Genomic DNA, 22,624 nt, shown 5'->3' with positions numbered 1-22,624 from the left:
TTGTGTCTTGTTTTAAACATTTCTTTCCATTCATCTCAGCCCTAAGTCTGCATAAACCAGATGTCGGTATTTGAAAAGGAGGTGCAGCTCCTGATTTTAGCTGTGGGTACACAAATGGGCCCAGGTAATTTGCAGCTTTTTGCTAAGGCTGCTGTAGAAATGTTGGGTTTTCCCTTCTAGGTCTGCCTTTCTGAGACCGTGCCAGCGCTAGCGCTTCTCAGTGGGCTGCAAAGCCCCCTTTCACTTGTCCTTCCCTAATAATTTTTTCATAGTCCTTTTCCTAATTTCCTTCGTAGGCTCACGAACGCACGTGGAAATCCTGGAACAGATACTCTCTACACCCTAAATAAACAGCCAGTCCATGTTTCCAACAGGCTTTAAAGGCTGGAGAAGATGCTGCCGGCGTACAAGAGAGCGGAATAAAGACGTTTTTTGAGTGGTAGGAACTTTCTCTCGCAACTGGGGAAGAGCCGGGGCTTTCAGCGGGGAGCAGAGCCCCGTTCTGCCTGTGGCGGGGCGGGGGAGCCCCAGCGCTGGCGCTCCGAGAAAGGGAAGAGGGGCGCTTTCTGCAAGCTCCTTTCGCCGGGGCAGCGGCGGGAGGCTCCGAGCCCCTGCCCGGCCGCGTCCCCGCTCCCGCCGCTCGCTGCAGCGCCTCCATGTCCCTCCCGCCTGGCGCGGCCGGGCCGGAGCCGCGGGGCCCGCGGCCGCCCCGCCCCGCCGGGAGGGCGCAGGGCGGCGGGGCTGCCCGGCGGGGCTGCCGCTGCCCGGGGCCGGTGCGGGCCGGCGCCGCCGCGGCGCGGAACAAAGGGCCGCGGGGCCGGTGCCGGGCCGGGCCCGCCGCAGGGCAGCGCCCCGCGGGCACCGCCGGTGAGGGGGCGGCGGCCGGCCCGGCCATGCAGCTGCCGGAGGGAGGAGCGGAGCGGGCGGCGGCGCCCGGAGGGGGCAGCGCCCGCAGGGAGGGGGGAGGTCTGGCCGTGCCGGCAGCCTCGGAGCGGGGCAGGGGCGCGGCGGGGCCGTGCCCGGGGCCGCAGCCGCCCGGGAGGGGCCGGAGCGAGCAGGAGCCTCTCCCCGCCGAGCGGCCTCCGCCCGCCCGCCGGTGCCCGGCGCTGCCTGCAGAGCCGCGGCAGCACCGGGGAGTGAGCGACTCGGCGAGGGGAGGAAAAGAGGAGGAAAAGAAATCGGATTGCCGAAAGGATTAGGAAGTGGGGTGGGGAGCCGAAGCTCTCTCCCTCCCTCCTTCCCTCCCTCCCTCCTCGCACACATTTGTGAAGCTTTTCAGAGTTACCCTTCAGCATCAGTACCGGCAGCGACCCGGGTGAGCCGCGACAGCGGAAGGTGCTCGGCAAACTGCAAGAGCGATCAGAGGGAGCGGAGTGGTCCGGGCCGGCAGACCCTGCCCTGCCCCGGCCCCTGCCCGCGCCGCGGGGCACCGCGCTTCCCGGCTCCGCTGGCTAATACACACATACATATACATATATATATATATATAAATACGCTTTTACTGCTCCTCTCGGAGGACAGGATTTGGAGCATTAAGGGCGGGAGTGCTGCCAGACCGCCTGCCCTGGACGTGCGAGGTGGGGAGAGAGGAAGGGAGAGATGCCTCTGATTAGAGGGAAAGTCGTGCTCATTCTCGGATTCGTCTTCCTGACAACTTTCCTGGCTGCGGTGAGAGGGCTGCCCGTGAGAGGGAAACAGCGCAGCAACAGCCCGAAGGAGAGGAGCTCCAAGCTGGCGGAGGTAGGGCGATCTTTGGGGCAATATGGAGAGCCGGGGGGTGCTAGGCCGAGCTCTTCCTCAGCCTCTGCACCCCCTCCCGCGCCCGGGAAAGCTGAGGGGTTCAGCCGGTCACCCGGGCGGTCGCTGGGGCTCCCTCGGAGGGAGCCGTGCGTCTCGGACGGGAGCAGCATCCAACACGTGTCCCGGCCCGGCCGCCGCAGCTCCGGGGAGAGAAGCGGCAGCGGGGAGAAGCAGGGTTTGGGGCACCCCCTCTTACCGGCTGTTTCCTCACTCGCTGACCGGCAGAGCCCGTTCCTGGCCTGCGCGGTTCTCGGGAAGCCTGAGGTCTTCGCACTGCACAGAGGCTGAAGGAAAGGGGATGCTTTAGGCTCTCTGAGCTCGGGGCCGACTGTGACCCAGTGCCCGGGAAGATCCCCGGCCAGCATCCCAGGTGGGAGAGAGGGGTCTGGCTGCAGTCGAATTAGCAGCTGGTGCCCTGCCGGGCATGCCAAATCTCCTCTGCCAGAAACCTAGGACACGATAGATTTCAGGCACCCTGTCCCCTCCCCGCCGAAAGGCTCCCTGGGCAGGGTCCGGAGCGGCCGTGCTCCCTTCCCATCCCGGCAGTGTCCCCGGGGCCGGGCCCTGGGAGCCCCCCGGCCCCAGCAGGGGATGGCAGTGTCTGAGTGCCGGGTCCTGCCCGCGCTGGCGCCGAGCGCGGACTGTAAATGGGCAAACTTCAGCAGGCAATGAGGGACTGGTCAGACTGGGAGCCACTGGTGGGACCTGATGGGGATGACAGGAACGGATTGGGAAGGAAACTACCGGGAGAGCGGGTAGTACGGAAGACTAGTGGATGGTTAAAACAAGCTGTTTTCCATCCTGAAATTGTTCTCTTGAGGAAAAGTCATTCGGGCAGCAGAGCTATGTTTAAAAAGTACTCTTTCAAAGAATGCTGCTGCTAAAAGTAGGTGAAAGGAAAGATTGAGGAAAGTGGTGATAGGAGGAGTTTGAGCAGGACAGAATAAGAGCAGCTTGCTGGCGATACACAATAGTATGGAAAGCAGCAGGTTTGATCTCCAGTGTCAGTCAGACTGGGAGAGGAGGTGCAAAGTGATAGGAATACACCGTATTGCAAGTTATTGCCAAAACGGGGTTTGATCTGTGGATTAGTCATGCTGGCAGCTCCTGTCAGATGCACTAAAACTCCATTCCAGTGTGAAGCCCAGGGCACAAGTGTGAGGAGGGAACCTGCCACATGGAATGCTTGGCCAAGGGGCAAGAGAGGGCACACGCTGCAGCCAGCCAAGTACCACTAGTCAAGCCTGGTGATGGTTTTGAGTGGAGCGTGGACTGAGCAGATGCAGAGAGAACCTGCTGGGGATGATGTGCTGTAGTGCTGGTAATACCGTGTTGGTGCTGTACTTTGCTAGTGAGGACTTCAACCAGAGATGTAGGTGCTGCTTCAATCGCCAGACGAATGTCAGGCAGAGTGACCTCAGACTCCAGCTGCAGAAGAGTAGGGATTTTCACTGGAAGTCCAGGGAGGATGTCAGCCCTGTGGCAGGGACCAAGGATAGGACAAGCTGTCTGTTAGAAGTTGAGCATGCCCCCCCACGGGACCCTGCAACGCAGTCTCAGGCTCCTTTTTATCTGTCATCTAAAATACATGGGAGAGCCTGTGAGCTGCTGTCAGCGGCGGTGTGTGAGTGGCTGTGAATGGGGAGCGTTGTGCGGCCAGCCAAAGATCACACACGGCACTTACACAGCGCGGCCTCTGTCCCCGGGACCTTTGCTTCTCGCAGAAATACAAACATGCAGGAAGGCTATAGGCAAAGGTTTGAGGGTGGAGGTTAGAAGCAAGGAGGAAGTTGAAGAATGGATTGCTCTGGCAGTCTGTTGGTGCACCCCGTATCCCTCAGAGTACTGAGATCACAGCTCTCATGGCAAGGACAAAGCAGGAGGCATTGGCATGTGTCTCCTTGCTGCTTTTTGGGATGAAATCCTCTGTTTCTGGTGCGTGCATGGGACGACTTAGAGTAGTCATGCCCAGCTGTTTGAACTAAAGCAGAGAGCACAAGCACAGCAGCATGGTGGTTAAAAAAAATCCAGAGTGATTTTGGGTCATACACACAGATGGTTCCTGTTGCAGCACTGATACGTCCTGTCTCTATGGCAGCAGGGCAGCCACAGCTGGAGTATTGGTTACACTATGGGTAATGCCCTACAGATGTGGGTAGGATGAAGGGGGCTGTGAGGAGAAAAGTAGAAATGACAGAGCAGAACAGATAGACAATCAAAACAATTAAACAATTACATAACTTGGACTTACTTTAATAACTTTGTTTAAAGCAAACATTCTTCCTTAGCTTAGAATTGAATGGGAATTTTTATAGTCTGTGCTGAGCCTTAGAGTTGCAGTTCTATACTAAAATAGCTAAGAAAAATTAAAACAAAGAAGTTTTCAGTAAACTTTTTGAGATAAGAAGTCTTATTATTGTAGGAAGGATGGAGGGAACACATGCTTTATTTTTGGGTGTTAGCCTTATCGTTATGTCCAAAGTTCTGTACCTCAGTCAGGATCCAGTATTTCCAGCCATTACCAAAGGAGCAAGCACTCTTGTTTGCATTATCTCAGCAATGACACTCATCAGCAAAGCTTTGCCTGAATTATACTGTGCTCAGCATAAACAACAGATGTAGTGAGAATATTTTGCTATTTCTTCAGTCTATTTGGCCAGAAATTGAAAAGGCTGGGTGAAAAAGCTGAAAGGCAGTTTTCTTTCCAAGCTGTGGCTTGAATCTAACAAGAGAAGAAACCTGCTCATTTGGGGGTTTGTTGGTGATGTTTGGGAAGGCAGGTGGGTTCAGAAGCAGCAGACAGGTGTACAGCAGGGGTCTGAGAAGCACTTTTGCAGGTTGGGTGCATCATACTTTGATGTGGGCAGAAATGTAACAGGATGGAGCACTGACCGTTAAGTGGCTCCTCAGATTTGGGTAACAATATTTGGAAAAGCTTGTGTCCCTTGTGGTGACAAGGTACAGCTCATCACATCACTTAATGGTTTATTTGTTTATGAAGTTAAGAGGTATAAATGAAAAATATGTTTTGATAAACTCACTGGATTTCAAAATATTGGCTCTGAACATTGTTAATAGATGTTTGGATTCTTTCCAGCTGATACCAATCAGTTATGGTGCTCTTCTAGTAAACAGAAAACAGCCACAGTACTAACATGTTACAAATATAAACATTAGGAGCGTGAAATCTGTGTCAATTGACACAAGAGTTTCAATAGTTGTGCATAGGAATAATCCTGCTGGGGAAATGGTGATGCGAGTGCTGGAGCATCCTGGTGCTGACAGGGTGGGGCAGAGCAAGCCAGCAGTGTTTTATGGAGGGTCCAGCCACCCAGTCCAGGTCTGGTGGGCTTGGTGGGTGCTCTTTTGCAGGAGGGAACCACACTTGAGAGAGGAGCCCAAGAGCAACGTCAGCAAACTCCCCAAAGCACCCAGAGTGTTACTGCAGGGCTGGGACAGGGGGCAGATCCAGGCTGGAACTTGCTGTTGGATTTCCCCTGGTCTGAGGCTGTGAGCAAAGCAAATCTGGCATCTGAGATAGGAGATAATGGAAGGCAACAAAAGAAATATCAGGCATAGCATAAAGGCTGAGTTGGCTGCAGTCAGTGGGTTTGTGCAGTACCTGATATGACTGGCACCTGGCCCCTGGGAAATAAGGAAACAAGTAACGACACTACACATTGTTTACTGGTTCAACCAGGTGGTGAGAAAAGCGATGGGAAACTACCTTTAAAACTGAAGGTCTGCACTTGATTAAAAATCATTTAAGAATTAAATGTATAATAGTGATGTGGTGCCTGGCCGGAGATACCAGCAGACAGAGAGTGAAGGAGCTCCAAGGTGGTGTGGTGTGGCTGTATTAGATTTAAAAAGTGTTAAGGGGAAAGAAATATCAGCTGAGCTTGAGAGGAGTTTGTCAGGAGGGGTAGCCCTGTCAACTGGGAGCCCTGATGTAGCGTAGACAATTGGACTGGGGAGATCAATGGGCTGCACAGGCACAGAGGTCTGCGGAGCCTGCCCCGTGCTCTCCCCAGCTCTTGCTCCGTCTCGGCTCCAGGGCTCTGGCCAAGAGGAGCATCGGGGTGTCCCCAGAGCTGTCGCCCTGCCGTGCCGCGGTGCCCAGCTGTGTCCCTGTGCGCCCTGCGGGCTGAGCCCAGCTGCGCCGGAGCGGGCAGCACCGCCGGATCCCCGCCGCCGCCGCGGGCTGTGTCAGTAGCAGAGTCATTCTGCCCGAGGATGTGCTTTTTACCTTTTCATTTCTTCAGCAATTAAGCGTTCTTGTCCCTGGCTTTGTCCTTGGCGGAGGTCGGATTTGTGGGTACAAAACGTTCACTGAAGCATCCTTCCGCTCTGAAAGGGGCTCTTTGTGCGCAGGGAGGTACTTCGCCCTTTGTAGCAAATTCCCTTTTGAGAAGTGCCAAATTATCTTAGTCAACACAGTTGAAAACCCTCCCGCCCTGGGGCTGAGACAGCAGCAGAAACAAAGGAGAGCCGGGTGTAGGGAAGCTGCCCAACAAGGGGGCTTCTTCCATTTTCACTGCACAAATAGGTCTGCTGCGTTCCCATTGTTACAATCAAAGGGGTTCCTGTAAAAGGCACATGTAAGGGGAAGAGATTAGGCATAAATCACCCCACAGGGTATTGCCCTGCACTCTCTCTGGGTTCCCAAAACTGTCCAGCTTGTGCAGACCCTTTCCTCAAAATCAGTCAAACTGGAGGACTCATCCTGCCTCCAGCCATGATCCTTCCCAGTAGGGTGATAGAGGGAGCGTGCTAGAGGGTAATTCCTGCTTTCCTCCTGTCAGTGTCTTAGGGGTGGGGAGTGCAAACTGGTCCACAGTAGCAGTAAGTACTCTTCCTCTCAGAATAAGCCTCAAATCAAGAAGTGTGATATTTCCCTTAGGGAACCCTGAGGACAGTCTGAGCTGCAGACAAGCCGGCAAGGTGTACCTGTGCTGTCCAGCTCCCTCAAAGAAAATGTTATCAGCCAGAGGCTCAGGTTTCATATAATGTACTGGAGCAAGGAAGAGATTGCAGTGTATTTCAGTGTTAAATCAGATTTGTTTCAGACAGAAACTTGCAAAAGTGCAGTGTAATGAGTATTTTTTTGTTTGTTTGTTTTGGTAGAATGTTTTTGCAAGGAACCTTCATTGGACAGGCTGATGCTTTTATGTGGCCAGCTGTAAAAGTCAGCTTGCATGGTGTTGCTTCCAAGCAATTCAGTTTCTCCATGTTTCTTCTATGTGAGGACTCTGGGGGCTTGTCTGAGAAGCTGTTTGAGATGTACTTTCATCTCAGCACTTATGAGATGAAGACACCACAAATATGGTGACCTACCTGCCTCTGAGTCCTAGGTGGCCCTTGGCATGAATGCCTCTTGGGGTTCAGTTTGGTTTAGCCTCCAGCTCAAGGATACAGCCTCAAAGGGAACAAAATGCAGTAAATTGCTGCCTTCTGCTGTCCTCTGGTACCACAAGACAGGCACAGAGTAGAGACCTGGGTACAGCCAGGAAACATCCATGCATGCAGGGAAGAGGTGGTGAGGCGTGGGTTTATCTTGGATTAGGATCTGGTGGTTGGTCTGGTCTTTCAGGGTCTTTATTACATGCTAAGGCTGCTAGCTCCTTAAAATCAGAGCTGGCTGGGGAGGGGAGTTGAGCTTGACCCCAGGCTGGGGGCTGCTGGCTCAGGGTCACCCCAGCTTTGCCCCTTCAGGAGGACAAGATGCAGCATCCCTGCCTGGATCCCTTCCTGTGCAGGGCATGGAGATACTCTAAGTCTGGCTCAGATGCCCATTTTGTCTGTTGTTGATGGGATCCCTGATGGATTTGCATTTGTTTGGTTGGCTGCATTCCTTGCCCCAGAGCCTGCATGGAGGGGCAGCCTGTTCACCCTTTGTGGGACAAAGGGAGCAGGTGACCCTGCACTCCCTCCTGTCCGTGATTCCCTCCCTCACCTCTTCTAGCCTGCAGGGGAAGGAAGGCTGGTGTTGATCTGGACATGTCAGTTTCTACACCTGCTTTGCAATATTTGGGGTTTTCTTCCTTTTGTAGTTTTGCCTGGGCTGTGGCAGGCGAGGAAACAGCAGCTGGAGCAGTGGGAGGGTTATGGTGTGCAGACTAGCAAATGCAGATCATTAGCTGGAACAAGTTAATGGTTACTGAAGTACATGGGGTTTAGAGCTGGAACAGGTTAGCAGTGACTCTCTCTGATGCATTGGGAGCTTATGTGTATTACTGCTCAGCTATGTTAACAGAAACCATGTGCCCCAGCAGGAGCACTTGCCAGAGAGCACCAGAGGATGTGGATGTGTCTGTTCATCTCTCTGGGGGCCCTCTCCATGCAGTCTCTGTGGGGGCCCTGCTCCCACACCCATGGCTGAGCAGAAGTCTCTGGGTGTTCAAGTGACAGGAGCCTTGCCACCAGCTGAGTCCTTGCAGCAGGCACCACCCATCAAGGACTGGCCCCTGGGACCTGAGTGCTTGGGCAGAGTCTGGTGTGAGGTCTGCCCCATCTGCTGTGCTGGGACATGTCAGTGGTGCCAAGGATATGCTGCAGTTTCTCCACTACAAGGCCTCTGTGGTTCATCTGTGGAAGGCAGACCAGTTCCCCCTTTGGGGCAGGTGGGGAGAGGAAGCTGAGTTGTGGTGAACCTTCTCCAGTCTTCTCCAAGTATGACAGGGGAGGCCCCCATGTATGCCTGGCCTTGCCATGGGCTACCTGAGAAGCATGTCATTTTCTTTGTCTGCACAGTGGGAGTTTTGCAGACAAAGAAATGTTTCTCAGTGTTAAAAAGGGAGAAGATGTTTATGGTAGAGAAACATCTGCCAGTGAAACAGCCATTATTTGCATGAGGAGGGCAATAGCTTGGCATGGGGAGGTGGAAAGCCATGAGGCTGCTGGTTTACCTCCTTGTGTCACAGGAGATCAGTGGAGTGAGGATGCCATGGGCAGGCTACTCATGAGCACACCCAGAGAGCTGACTGCTGAGAGGAGCTGGGCTGTGCCAGCAGGATGCATGGTGAGCAGCATTCTCAGTAGCCTGGACAACCTCCTCACTTTTGGTCTTGCACAAAGTCAACTCTGCTGCATCCTTGCTCTTCATGGTGCTGTGTGCTGCTGCCTCTCTGTGCTGTGGTGTCTTCTGCTCCAGGGCTGGCTCTGCCTCAGGGCAGCTGAGTCACCGACCTTGGAAAGAGTTTTGAGATTACAGTTGTTGCAACTGTGAGACATGAAAGTAAGTGTGAAACTTGAGGAAGCCTTTGATGCTGCCTCCTGCAGCTCCCTACCCAAGACAGTTGGAATGAAGCTAGTTAGAAAAGAAAGTGATACCATATGATCTGAAGTATTTTGATAACTGCATAAAAATTATGATCATGAGGGCGTAATAATTATCTGCACAGCCCACAGTTTGTTGCTGGCTCCTGCTGGTCTGTCAGAAACAGGATCTGCCCACATAAGCATGATAACCAAGTGCCTTGTCTGTTCCATGAGCACTTGCAGAACTCTCCTAAAACCAAAAGGGAGTCTTTAGTAAAATAAAAGAGCAAACCAACAAAAACAAACAAACAAACCAATAACACTTCCCCCCTCCCCTGCACCCATGTACGTTGATCCTGAGTTGGGCTGGATAGCACAGTTTTGGGAAGCCTCTGTTCTGCTCTTCACCTGTGCCACAGCCCCTTTGCAGGCAGGAGTGTAACCCAGAGCACAAGAGGGAGGCATCTGGAGGTGTTGACTTCTTTAAATTAGATCTTCCAGAGCTCACATGTCAAAATCCTGAGTGATAGCTCCTGCTAAGCCACCTGCCTGTAAGTCTAAATATCCTGGATCTGATGGCTGGGATTGTGGTGCAGAAGGACTAACAGACAGTAACAGGAACTGAGCAGCATGTTTGCCTTCCTTCTTACCTCATAGGTGCCCACCCAGCTCTTGACACCTCTAGAAGATGCTGTGCTCTGTCACAGCTCTGGGAAATCCCTTAAATGGGTGATGAGCTGATGGGTGGCAGAGGTCACTTGCCTAATATGAGTCCCATGGATTTTCCATCTGGCTGAAAGGCTGCCAGTAGACAGGTTATGTGCTGGTGGATGGGTTATGAGCCAGGAGGATCAAACTACAGCCCTCAGGAGGCTGCAGTGGTTTCAGCTGACTGGGCTAAAAAAGCCCTTTATTTGAGCAGTGCCTCATAGAGGAGAAAGCATGTACTATGGGAGGGAGGCATTATGGCACACTGCATTTATTCCTGGTGATTACCCTGCTGTTCAGCCTTACTTTATTTTTAAGAGACAACAGTGTTAACCTGTTAGCACCAGAAAAACCTCCCTTTCTCCCCATCCCACCAGCAAAAATTGTCATGAGCCTTTTTGCAAACTGCACCCCCAGAGCTAACCCTAGACGTGCTGGGCTTCCTTCTAATGCAACCAATCAGCTTTCTCTACTTCCATAGCTTTATAGTATGGCTTTATAGGAAAATCCTGCTCTGGAGTTGTTCCTCCCCAGTTTAAGTCCAAAAGTAATTTTTTTAATACTTTCTCCAGATCCTTGCAGCCCATTTAGGTAAATATAAAAAGAAAAGTTTTATGAATTAAGAAAAAAAAAGTACTTGACTAATTCATAAGTAGGCAACTTTGCAACAGACAGATTTTAAAATTATGTTGGAGAGAGCTTGGGGAAAAGAGAAGGAAGGTCTATTCAGGAAAGATCAATAGTTCTTCTGGTGGTTTCTTGTTTCAATACAGCATGGTAAAACTGTTCAAAGGAAACCTAACACAAGCAGTAATGATTAAGCAACAAAAGCCCCCATTCCTTATAATTATAGCTCAGTGTGATACCAGCCTTTAGCAAATACGTCATTTTCTTCACTGCAGTGTTAACAAGCCCAAAGCACAGCCTGAATGTTGCCTCTGATCCCACTGCCGTGTGCACAGGTTCCTTTGGTTCGAGTTGAATGAGTTTATGTGCTCGATAATTGGCTTGGGATAGGTGTGGCTAGAAGCTGCATCCTCTGAGCTTGTCCTGTGCTTGCTCCACAAACTGCTGATGCACGAGCTCTAGCAGTGCTTCACTGCCAGGGGAGTTCTCTCAAGTGTGCTTGGATTGTTTAACCCCATGGTGAGGGGCAGCTCTGCTCAGCAGTGTGTGTAGTTACAAAGAGCAATGCTGTTGGGTGCTCTGGCAGCTTGCAATGCCTACAGAGATGCTGGAGGGACAAGTACCTGTGGCTGTGTAAGTGGCAGTGTGCTGGTGTCCCTGGTTGCCAAAGGGCAGTACAGGAGCTAGTCTGATGATATTTTCAGGTTTTAAACTGCTGTAGAATCTGAACTGTCATGTCTCTAATGGTAAGAGCTGCAGCACATGAACATTGGTCTTTTGCTTCTTTAACTCAGATTTAGTTCAAAGCCTTACAGACATTTCTGGCAAAATCACAGATTTTAAACGCAGAAGAAATTACTCAAGCCTTGAATTTCTTCCCTAGTGCAGTTGCAGTACTCACATGTGGAGCCCAGTGATGTGGGTTTGACAGTCTCCACAAGAGAAATTGTCACTTTTCTTGTTAATTGTTCCTGAGGTTAATTACCTGTGGCATTAAAAGCACAATCTTTATTCCTCAGTTAAATTTGTTTGGCTTTGACTTGAGCACATTTCTTCCTATTATGTGTTTCTGTTCTGGATTACAGAGTCTCTGGTACTTTATGGATTACTGCCTTAAAGAACTGGAAAACTGAGTCATTGCTTTCTTTTTTCAGCATGACAAACAAATTGAATTGTACAAGTCTTTCACTGGAAAAGTCTTTCCATCCCCTGAAATGTTTTTGTGGCTGCTCTCTTCATCATCTCCAGATTTTCGAGCAATTCTAATAGAGGTGTATGGACTAGAAATGGAAAAATGTCAGCCTTTAATCTCTAGAGCAATGGTGTATGGCCTTTTCCCACACCTTTTCCACACACCTTGTTGCCCGTGTTATGACACTGGGGTGAATTGATAATGAGTTACTTCCCCTTCCAAATATCTCTTCTGAGCTTGTGCCTCAAGGTGTTTCAGTGGTCAGTCCCCCATGTGGGACAGCCTGGACTATGTGGGAAGGGCTCCTGGGCTGGTAGGTAGGCAGGTGTGATCCTGCTTATAGCCTTCAGTCAAAACATGATCTTCAGGAATGGAAAGTCCATGTTCTTTCCTGAGTGCTGCGCCAGAGTTTCTCTCAGGTTCCTGCCCTGGGAACCCTTATTCCCAGCCAGGTAGGACATGCCAAGTCTAAACAGGAGCAGCTGTGGCAATTCCTTGTTCAGCTTTTTCCTCTGCTTGGTGCTGGCTGGTCACAGGAGAAGGCTGGAACTTGGCTGCAAGACACTGATGGCTTCCCAACAGTACACTCTGCTTCCATGGTGGTGGAAGGAGAAGGGAGATGCCGATGACCAGCTCTCCAATGGTTTGCAGGCTTTCTCCTGTGCTCTGTAAAGAGCAGGGGAATAGAGTGTTACCTCTGGACAAGCAAAGTTTTCCATTAGCCCACTGCAGTGGCTTGGCTCCAGGCTTGATGGCTTCATCCAGCTACTCCTAGGGTGGGTGAGTGTCACACAGCAGGAGTGCAAACCTCAGGGGCAGCTGCTGTCAGGGGACCCTGATGGCTTGGAGAAGACACATCTGATGCCTGGAGGGATGCACTGGGCCTCCTAAGAGCTTGTTAAATCCATGGATTGATTGTCTGGGGCAGGACACTGAGCCTTACACAGGAGGGACATCTGATGCAAGGACAGATTTTTAACCCAGCAAAGCTTCAGAGCGATGCAGAGAGAAATGTTGGGTGGTACATTGTAGTGACCATTGCTGAAGGGCTCTTGGCCATCCATGGTGGCCACTCCTGTCATGCTTATTCCTCCAGAGTATCTGGGAGCTGTGGGAGTTCTGTTTGCCCTGCAACACTCTTGCAGCCAGTTCCCCTGGAGCAGTTTTACATTTTCCCTGTGGGAACAGTACTCGGAATTTCTTGAGCTTGTTTGGGCGTAAAATCTGAATTAGGCACTGAGTGTAAATTTGGAGACTTTGTGTCTGTTCCTGGCTTGCTTGCTCTGGTGTCCTTGGGTGAGCTCAAATCTTGTTGCTAGAGGAGACCTCACTTTCCATGTGTATGAAATTCGGGTTGTGTGTCAAATGAGCTTACCCAGCCCAATAAGCTCTTTGCAAATTAGGCAGGAACGCCAGCCTTGCAGGGCTGTTGCCAGTCTCTTGTGCAGGGGTTGTGTTGGGCATGTGCAGCTGGCAGCAAACCCAGCACCAGCAGGCAGTGTCATGCAGCCAGCACTGCTCAGATCCTCTTAATGTCTTTGTTCCACCTGGGCTCCTTGCTCCTTGTCAAGGACTCCTGGGACATAACAGGAGACCTAGCAAGAGGCTAAGGCACTGGGAAATAGGCTGAGACAGAGCTAGGCATCATTCCCATGCATTCTTCCCAAAACCATTGTGGTTTGGATGGGGACAGAGGGAGCTGGGAGGGGAAGGTGTATGCGGGGGTTTGCTACCAGCAGTGCCACAGGAGTCCTCCAGGCCAGGGAGAGGGACAAGCCCCACATGCTGCCTCTGGGAGCACAGGTTCCGTTCTCCCTGCAGCCCTCTCTCCTCCGGGCCCATCTGGTGAAGTCTGTCACCGGCCCTTCCCTGCCTTCAGCCTGCCCTGGGCAGCAGCCAAGGGACCAGCAGCGTCCCCGCTGCTCTTTTCCCTCCCCCGGGGATGGAGGCATCGCGGGCTTTGATGTACAGGGACAGGGCTGGGGACGGGCTGTGTGCGCTCATGAGAGTCTGGCTAGGCTCCAGCTGCCTTTGAAGTGCTCCAGTGATCAGGATGAAAGGGAGGGGAGTCCTTCCCCAAACCATCTGGCTCTAATTGCAGGTAGAAATGCCTCTCTGCGTGCCCCCCTCCGCCCGGCGCCGTGGGGAGGGGGTACTCCATGCTCTTCGTTAATCCCACGGCTCTCGACTGGGCTGAGCGAAGGGTGAGAGCTTGGGAACAAAAGGGGGTTTCAGCTGGGCAGCCAGAAATAGGCAGACACTGGCGGAGATGCTGGGAGCTGGGGCACCTCTGCTCTCAGCCTTGAGCTGCGGGGCCCTGCAGCCCTTCCCAGGGGCGCCGTGCCTCGGGGGGGCTTTGCCACTTGTTCCCGTCTCGGGTTTCGGGGCACACTGGAGCCTGCTGCCCCGGAGTCCCCGCGCTTCTCGTGCCAGTGCCACCGAGGGTGAGCGCGGTCACTTGGCAGCGTTTGCTGGCCACCTCCTGGCCCGGGGCTGCTGCTGCCTCTGGGCAAGGCTCCCTGTGTGCTGCCAGCCCCGCTCCTCCTGCCCTGCAGTGGCAGCAGCACTTGGAGCAACTGGCAGCACTCACCAGTGAGTTTTGTTGACTTGTTTGGCTGGGCATCTTCCTTTCCCAAAGAGCTAAAGGGTAGCTGGGTTATATCTGCCAGCAGTTTCTTTCTATCTTTGTGGTAGCCTTTGGGCACCATCAGAAATTTCAATTAAACCTATGTTGCTTGAAGTCATCTGCCCTAATACCAATACCACAGAACAATTTATTTGGGTGGTTTTCCCCTTTGTCATAAAGCCCCGATTATAAACTTTTAATATAAATATATAAAATTATTAAACATGACCTGTGGTAACTCTGTGACCAGAAGCAACCCTTGCTGTTAACCCATTTCCAGGGACTGAGAAATAGCGCAAAAGGGAGCGTGAGAAGTGGAAAGCCAGGCAAGATGGGTAATGGGACAGCAGATGGATGCAGGGAGGGTGTTCATGGGGCTGGGAGGTACCAGTCTGAATAGACCTGTAGGTTCAGGTGCAGCAGAACTGAGCACTGGGCGCTTGGTATTAACTTGATTGATGAACGTGTTAATTGCTATCCTGATGCTGCAATAAGATGGGGAGGAGGAGCTGTTTGGGGCAGGAGACCAGACCCATCTTTTCTGGGTAGCGGTTTGCTCCCTGCCCCGCCCTGCCACCCTCAAGAGATGCTCTCTGTGGCTCTCCCTCTGCAGGTGTCAGCGTCACCCGGCCCCAGCTCGGCGGGGGACGAGGAGCTGCCCCCGTCGGGCCGGGCGCGGGGGCTGCGGCGGCACCGGCGCAGAGGACTGCCTCAGCAGCCCGCCAGGAGCCCAGCGCTGCCCCAGCCCGGGGCTGCCGGCCAGGACGAGAGCCTGCCCTTCATGCTGGACCTGCAGAACCTGCCAGGGCTGGCCAACGTGGACCTGAGTGCCCAGAACCCCAACATCCAGGTGGGGAGTGGCTCTGGTAAGGCCACGGGGGGATGCGGGTGAGCGCTGTGGTGAAAGTTGTGCTCTCCGGCCTCAGTTGGGTCCTTAAGAGAAAAGATCTCATGAGCAGGGTCTGTGTGGCCGTTGTCATCTGTTTTCTTGGTGACTGCCAGCTGCAGACAGCTGCCATGGAGGAGCTCCTTGACTGAGGAATTTGCTCACAGCCTTTCCCCTGGCCCCCCCAGCCCCTCTTCACAGGTCAGGAATAAACCCTCCTAACATGGGTGACCTCTCAATTTCTGAGGGTGGCGTTGGCCCTTGTGGGTGACCACCAGCCGCCCTGTGCTTCCCCCTCTGTCCCTGCTCAGTCCCTCTGGATGAGGAGAGACCACCTGCACTCCTCATACAGTCCTGCAGCCCAGAGTGTCTCTGGCCTCTTGGGCTGGGAACCAGTGCATGGTCTGGTGGGTCTGTCCAGGGCTGTGCCCCAGCTCATTGTCTTGCCTCATGTCTCCACCAGGTGACCATTGAAGTGGTGGATGATCCTCAGGCTGAGATGGAGATGGACTTGTTGAAGGAGACAAGCAATGACTGGTCTCTGACATCCTCTGAGTGGTTGTCTCACAAGGACCTGTTCTGGCCCCTCTTCTGGGAATACACTGACCCTGCTGAGGGAGAGGAGGAGGAGGAAGATGAAGAGGAGGAGGAAGAGGAGGAAGAGGATGACAACCTGGATGTAGGAGACAGGGAAGAAGAAGAAGAGGATGATGACGAAGAGGAAGATTACACAGCAGAGTATGAGGAGGAGGAGTCCATGCTTAGTGGAGTAGGTGGTAACTGGGACCAGCGATGGCCTGGGCAGAAGAACTGGATTTTTAAGGAAAAATACAATTACGGTGAGTTCTCCTGGCACATGCAGCTGCCCTGCAGACCAGCAATGCCCTCCCCTGTCCTGCCTGGCCTGCATCCCTGCACCAGGAATCACAGCACACTAGTGCTCAGCTCCTACTTATAAAAAAAGCAAGGATGCCAAGGAGCAAGGCCAGCATACTCAGCTGGGGCTGCTAGCAGTCAGACATGCAGTGTCCCAGTGGGAATTGTCCTTGCCTGTAATCACACTGGAGCATGTGTGAGCCTTCTAGCGAAGGCATGCTCACATGACATACAGTGTAAATGTTTGATGACAAGTGCTGCTGCCATTGACTCAGGTCCCTGTAGTGACATCAGTGCCAGAAGCCTTTTCCACAGACCAGGTTGACCCCCTAGAGAGGAGCTGCAGAGAGCTAGATGGCAGATTCTAATGGGCAGATGGGCCAGGGTACCACAGCAACTCCCTCCTGCAGCTTCCTGGCCATGGTCTCAAAACCAGCCAGCCTTTGCTAATATGTCATGTTCAGCATCATGGCCAGTGTGCTGGCCATGTGGGGCTGGGCAGCAATACCTGTTTGGGTTGGTATGACTGGGAGCAAAGCTGTGAGAATGAGAGCATTTGCTCAGGGCTGCTGGGGCTGGCAGTGAGGATGGGGTTGGCCTTGGCATTGTGTGGCTGGGCACCTCTGTGTGCCTCAGGCAGCACTGTCCCTGTTCAGGGATGGAGGCAGCTGCTAAAGGATTGCTGAGGTCCATCACCCTCTGCCTCTTCCCTGCCATGCACAGACTATGAAGATGAGGAGGAGTGGAGCCCATGGTCCCCTTGCAGCATCACCTGTGGCAGTGGCAACCAGAAGAGGACCCGGTCTTGTGGCTATGCCTGCACAGCGACAGAGTCAAGGACCTGTGATCTGACACACTGCCCTGGTGAGCCCCTGGCTGTATCAGTCCTTGGCTACTGTCTGACTTTGATGTGGGCTGGTCCCCCACTGCTGCAGGCTGGGCATTGCTCCTGCTTCAAGAATTAGTTATCACATTAATGTGATCAGGGCTAATGGCCATGGGGCTATGATTTGGCTTCATGGTTCCCCAGGCAGTTGTGTGGGGCCCAGGGGTGATAGAGCTGGTATCAAGTTGGTGTGTGACTTCTTGCACCCCTCTCACATTGGGAGCTTTAATTCCTCTCCTGGGTCATATTGAGAGCCAGTTCTGTCCACTGGGATTTGCATAACTAACAGCCTCTGTTGGGCCAGTCTTGCTGCTGGCCCTTCCTTCCAAACACAGGGCAATGTTACCAAAGAAGTGCAGGAGAGGGGCTGGGAGATGGATGGTGTCTGGTGCACATACAGAGGGGGAAAAAACTCCATTCCTGCTGGTGTTCAAGCAGGCTCTTTGTTTTGTTTTTTTATGTCTCAAGGAGCAGAAGGAGAAATGGTCTTCCCCACAGAAGAGACACCTTTCAAAAGCGACAACACCACGGAGCTGTTCAACTCAGGTCAGCCCCTACCTCTGCTTTGCACTGTGGGCTTCAGTGGCAGACCTTGGGAGGGTTGTAGTGGCTGGCAGGAAGGGCTCAGCCAAGGGTCCTGTGTCTGGTGTCCAGCCTAAGTCACCCAAACCACTGCCTTGTGCCGGCTTCAGTGTTCATGCTGGGAAACCCGGCTGCTCCCACTGCCCTGGTACAGTCCTGCTTTAGGGTTCAGTGGCTGAGGCCAGCCTGCCACATGTCCTCTTCTTGAGGGAGTCTTGCCGACTTGGCCCCAGCACAAAACCCGTTCCCTCTGTCACTGCCTTGGGGTGGAGCCTGGTTCCAGCTCATCCCAGAGCCCTGCTGCTCTTCCTGGCGCTCGCAAGCACCATGGTGGTGTTGGCACGGCTTCAGGCAGATGGGTAAAGTGGGGTACAGAGTGGGCGTGCCCTCACCCTTTTGGTCCCCTCCCCCAGAGGTGGACAGCTGTGAGAAGTGGCTGAACTGCAAGAGCGACTTCCTGACCAAGTACCTGAGCAAGGTTCTGACAGACCTGCCCAGCTGCCCCTGCTCCTACCCGCTGGAGGCCGTCTACAGCGCCGTCAACCTGCGGGACGAGCAGCGGGGCAAGAGCTTCCGCTGGCGGGATGCCAGCGGCCCCAAGGAGCGCCTGGACATCTACAAGCCCACGGCACGCTTCTGCCTGCGCTCCATGCTGTCCCTGGACAGCACCACCCTGGCTGCCCAGCACTGCTGCTACGACGAGCACACCCGCCTCATCACCCGCGGCAAGGGCGCCGGTGTCCCCAACCTCATCAGCACCGAGTTCTCTCCGGAGCTGCACTACAAGGTGGACATGCTGCCCTGGATCCTGTGCAAGGGGGACTGGAGCCGCTATCACGCCGTCCGGCCCCCCAACAACGGGCAGCGCTGTGCTGACAACCCCGCCGAGGAGGAGTACCTGTCCCAGCTGCAGGAGGCCAAGGAGTACTAGCCACGGCCACTCAGAGGTGCCATGACCACTGCTGGCTGCACCCTGCAGCCTGGCCAGCCCTGACCCTGCTCATGGGCTCCTCAGTGGTGCCAGGCAAATGGGGAGGATGCACCATCTGTCCCATCCCCTCAGAGGGGTGTCTCAGCCCCCTCCGGTTGCTGGGGGTGCTGGAGGTTATTGTGGTGCAGTCCCTGCCGTGCCACCCAGGGCAGTCCTGTAGTCCAGGGCTCCTGGCCTGGCATGTGGAGAGCAGCAGGGGCTGGGAAGTATAAAGGGAACAAGGGGCTGCTCCTGTCTGCTTTTATTCTCTGTGACCTTTCAATGCAGCCTGAAAGCTGAGCACAGGGTGAGTTGGGCTCAGCTCCTGCTGGCTTCACACCACATCTGAGGAGCTGCCGCAGGCATGGCTGCCTGCTCTTGTGTGTACACCTGCCCTGGCACATGCTGGTTTGTGTCTGAAACTGGGGGTAGGTCTTACTAGAGAGTGCAGGGCTGTTCCAGCCATGCATACAGAGCAGGGCCTCCCCCATCCTTGGGTTTGTGCATGCAGGGTTGGCAAGGAGCAGGGAAAACCTTATCAGGGTCTGTGGGTCTGGGGGAGGGGGCTCTAGAGGGTCTCTGGAGCACTTGTGACACAGCCCAAAAGAAACTCCTGTGTTTTCCACTCACTGCCCTGCCAGGGGCAGGAGGCACCTTGGCCACTGCTCCTGCCATTGCTGGTGAGGAGCAAAGAGCACTGAGCCAAGCTAGGCCCTGCTCCATGCTGAGTCTGTCCAGGTCCCCACCTGGGGGCAGACACACCAGACTGAGCCATGGACCCCTCAGACTCACTTCCAGGCCAGGCTCACAAGTGTGGCTCCAGAGGAGGAAGACACACACGTGCTAATAGTGTCAATACCTGGTGTCCACAGATCAGGGATCCTCATGCTCTCTGTTGGCACTTGGATCTTGCCTAGGTTTTATTCAGCTTTTCACAGGTCCATGGCAGTGTCTCCTAGCATATTTTGGAAGCTTTTCTGCAGAGAAACTAGGCTGAGCACCTTCATCCCTGGACATTCAGTTGCTGAACTGGCAGAAAATTTACAGCTTTTCTTTAAAAATTTTTATGCATGAGGAGAAATAAAAGTCAAGCACACATAAAGAAGAATGGAGTAATTTCTACACTAGAGGTTTCATGCAAGTCTGCTAGCTACTCTGTGTACTTCTGCAGGGCACTGTTGAACCAAAGCAGTGGTGCCAGAGGTTGACCTTCCTGTGCCATCAGTCCTTCTTACAGGAGCTTTCTCCAGCCTCAGTGAATATCCTTAGTCTGAAAAACTCTTTGGGGAGTCTTTCTGGGGGCATCTTTGTGTCTGTTGAGTGTATGTGGATCCATTTGCCTTGGTTACTGCTAGAATATTGCATCCTTGGTCATCCATACCTAGGACTTCATAGCTGGTAAAACAAAAGTATTAATGAACTTACTTAGCTATTGGATACACCCTTGTATCCCTAGACTCTGGATATGGGTTCTATTAAAATACAGGCAGACATCATCCTTTTCCCAACAGAGATGCAGTCTGAGGTGACCAGTGTTCTCTAAATGGTGAGAAGGAAGAGAAACAAATAAGCATTGATGGAGACCTAGAGATCACTACATGCTCTCTAGCCCAGATGGTCATTCACTCACTAGTTTCTGGCAAAGAGGTAGGTCAGGAGAGGGTGACAGTGAGCTGGTGGCTTGGTCTGGGAGCCAGGGATCCTCAGCAAGAGACATGGAAGGAAACAAATTGGGCATCTGAAGCCATGGAAGGATGAGCTTGGTAACTGCAGTCATTCAGCACTCCCATACCATATGCCATCATTAACATCATCAAACTCTCAGTGGAGTTTGTTTACCATCAGGGCAGATTTCTTTAAAGAAACCTCCTGTTGAAAGTGCCTAGTGTTCATTATTGGACCCACCCATGGAAGCAGGACTTCTACAAACAGTCTTTCTTGAAGAAGACTTGCCAAAGCTCAGCCAATTTGTTTGTTAGACTGGCTGCTCTCTAGGAAGTGCTCTTACAGTAAGAGTGTTACCCAGGATTTTTACTGTCCTCCTCTTTACACTGGCTATGTCAACCCAGAAAAACTTGTGATTTCTGTAATAACTGGAGTTCCTGTACAAGGGCAAGTAAAAAAGTTTCCTTCATTGATACTCCCCCATTCCCTGACACCCCAACAAAAGCTAGTTGAGAGCCAAGTAGCTGTTCTGCTTTGCTGCCTCTGTGGTTTGGACAAAACAGGCACAAACTGGAGCATGAGAAACAAGCACATTGTTCCTCATACAAGCACCTTACACACCAGGAGACTTTGCAGAACACCATGAGAAAAGTAGACATTAAGCAAGTGTTTATTTTTATATCCTGTCAAAGATTCTGTCCAGCCCCCTGCTATTTAAGTTATGAATCTCTAAGCTTTCACTTCTTAAGTTTATTGGTTTTTTATATATATAATATATATATAAAATGTCTTTTATTCCTACAGAATTTCACAGAGAAGAATTCTTTAAACTGATGCTGCAATAAAGCACTTTATACATGTATATGTCATGCTGATGTCATTGAGTTGTGACTGAAGCATGTGTTGTTATTTATTTGGGTTTAGTGGGATGAATACTATGTTTAATGCTATATGTCTTGGGTTCCCAGGCCCAGGTGGGGGGGTCCTGATGGCTTTGCTTCCTGCCCTTAACATTTGTATTTGAAGTTGTCCAGCTGCAAAAGTCACAGGTAAGAAAGATTATCTGGAGCCTGTGGGGTATGTGAAGTTCTGCTTACAGAGAAGGAAGCCTCCTAAAAGACCCACAGGGTCAGTGCTGAGAAGCAAATGCATTGCCTGTGCCCCAGCCCTGACCTTGGGTTTTATTCCATGGTCAGCCTGGCCAGAGCTGGGTACTGGCTGATGGTCCAGCACACCACTTTAAGCAGGAGTATTAAGCGTGGAAGCAGGGGAAAAAAACCCCAGTATTATCCCAGCTGAAAAACTGGTATGGCAAACCACCTCCAGAGCCAACAGCTAATTATAGCAGGGGGATTTGCAAAGCTTCCCAGAGATCACAACGTTTTGCTGCTGTTAATTTAGTGCATAAATCATAAACACTTCCAAGCTCTTGCTGTTTCCAGCTGTTTTCCCTCCTCTCTTGCTCCTTTTGCTTTGTACTGGCTGCACATGTGTCAAGGGTTATTTGCTACTCCAGCAAGGGACTCTCCTCCACAGCTGCCTGGCACCATTGCTGGCCCCTGCCTGGGGGCAGCAGGTGCCTCCTCTCAGTGAAGGATGCTAGGGGCTTCCCATTGGCCTTCTGCAATATCAAAATCATTGTTGCATGGAGCCCAAGCCAGGGGGAGCAGGCAGAGCTCCCCTCTGCTCAGAGAAAATCACTCTTTCCCTGGAGGGGCAGTCAGCAGTTACTGCTCTGTATGTAACATGCCTAATGTGCTTTTATCCTCTGCAACAAGGTCCTTGCTGTGTTGGATGATGAACCCTGCTGTGAAACTCCTGGGATGTAGAAATCCCACAGCCAGAGGATGGAAGCAGGAAGAATTCCTGCCCTAGCTCTGCAGGTGCTGAAGACGTGGAGATGTCACCTGAGATCACAGAGTGAGTCTGTGGCAGTCTTAAGCTGCACTTTTGTCCGCTGCTTTGACACAAAAGTTCTTGACCAGTTGCTGTTGAGTTGTCTTAGTCTGCCAGCCTGGACTGGAGCTGAGCTGGACCAGTCCCCTGGCATCCATGTGCAGTGGTGTTTTCTGCACACAGGGGCTGTGCCCAGATTTTGGTGGGGCACAGGTGGGGTGAATAAAGCCCATCTCTCAGGATGAACGTGAGATTTTGTAGGAACATATCTACAGCAACAGAGATCCCATCACCTGTCTCGTTTTTTTGGGGCTCCAGCTCCAAGAATCCACTTCTTATAAAGCACACAGAAAGCTGGGCTCAGAAGGATCTCCTCTGGAAGGAGAAACAGAATGATAATGCCAGGAGAGTTTAGCCAACTGCAATGCTTGGTAGTAACCTTGGAAAGAGCAAGGTGTGGTTGTGGGATGTGGATCTTGAGTTAGACCTGTAGTTCTAGAAGAAACAAACCTTTCAGACACCCCTGTTTTGGCTTGTGAAGGGACACACCCCACTTTGTGGCTACATTAGTCTTCTGTGCTGGTGGCACACCTCTGGAGCAGAAAACTAGAAAAAAACCAAACCCCAACATGCTGCAGGTTTTCAGCTGT

The 22,624-nt window shown here is 52.5% G+C and overlaps 1 protein-coding gene across 2 annotated transcripts; it reads left to right on the top strand.

Annotated features, from left to right (window-relative positions):
• Nucleotides 1-991: 991 nt before the first annotated feature.
• Nucleotides 992-20,960, top strand: ISM2 (isthmin 2). 2 transcript variants are annotated; one of them, XM_056492978.1, is made up of 6 exons: nt 992-1,740; nt 14,827-15,063; nt 15,563-15,938; nt 16,699-16,839; nt 17,336-17,407; nt 17,857-20,960. In XM_056492978.1, exons 1-6 carry the CDS (start codon nt 1,600-1,602, stop codon nt 18,372-18,374), a joined length of 1,485 nt encoding a protein of 494 aa, XP_056348953.1. In that variant the 5' UTR covers nt 992-1,599; the 3' UTR covers nt 18,375-20,960. The 2 variants fall into 2 exon arrangements, with proteins under 2 accessions (XP_056348953.1, XP_056348952.1); XM_056492977.1 differs by having other exon boundaries at nt 1,487-1,740; nt 17,330-17,407.
• Nucleotides 20,961-22,624: the final 1,664 nt, after the last annotated feature.

This window comes from Oenanthe melanoleuca, chromosome 5, assembly GCF_029582105.1.
Source record: "Oenanthe melanoleuca isolate GR-GAL-2019-014 chromosome 5, OMel1.0, whole genome shotgun sequence".
NCBI classification, from domain to species: Eukaryota; Metazoa; Chordata; class Aves; order Passeriformes; family Muscicapidae; genus Oenanthe; species Oenanthe melanoleuca.
Note: the sequence above shows the minus strand (reverse complement) of the source record. Positions and strands in the feature narration are given on the sequence as shown.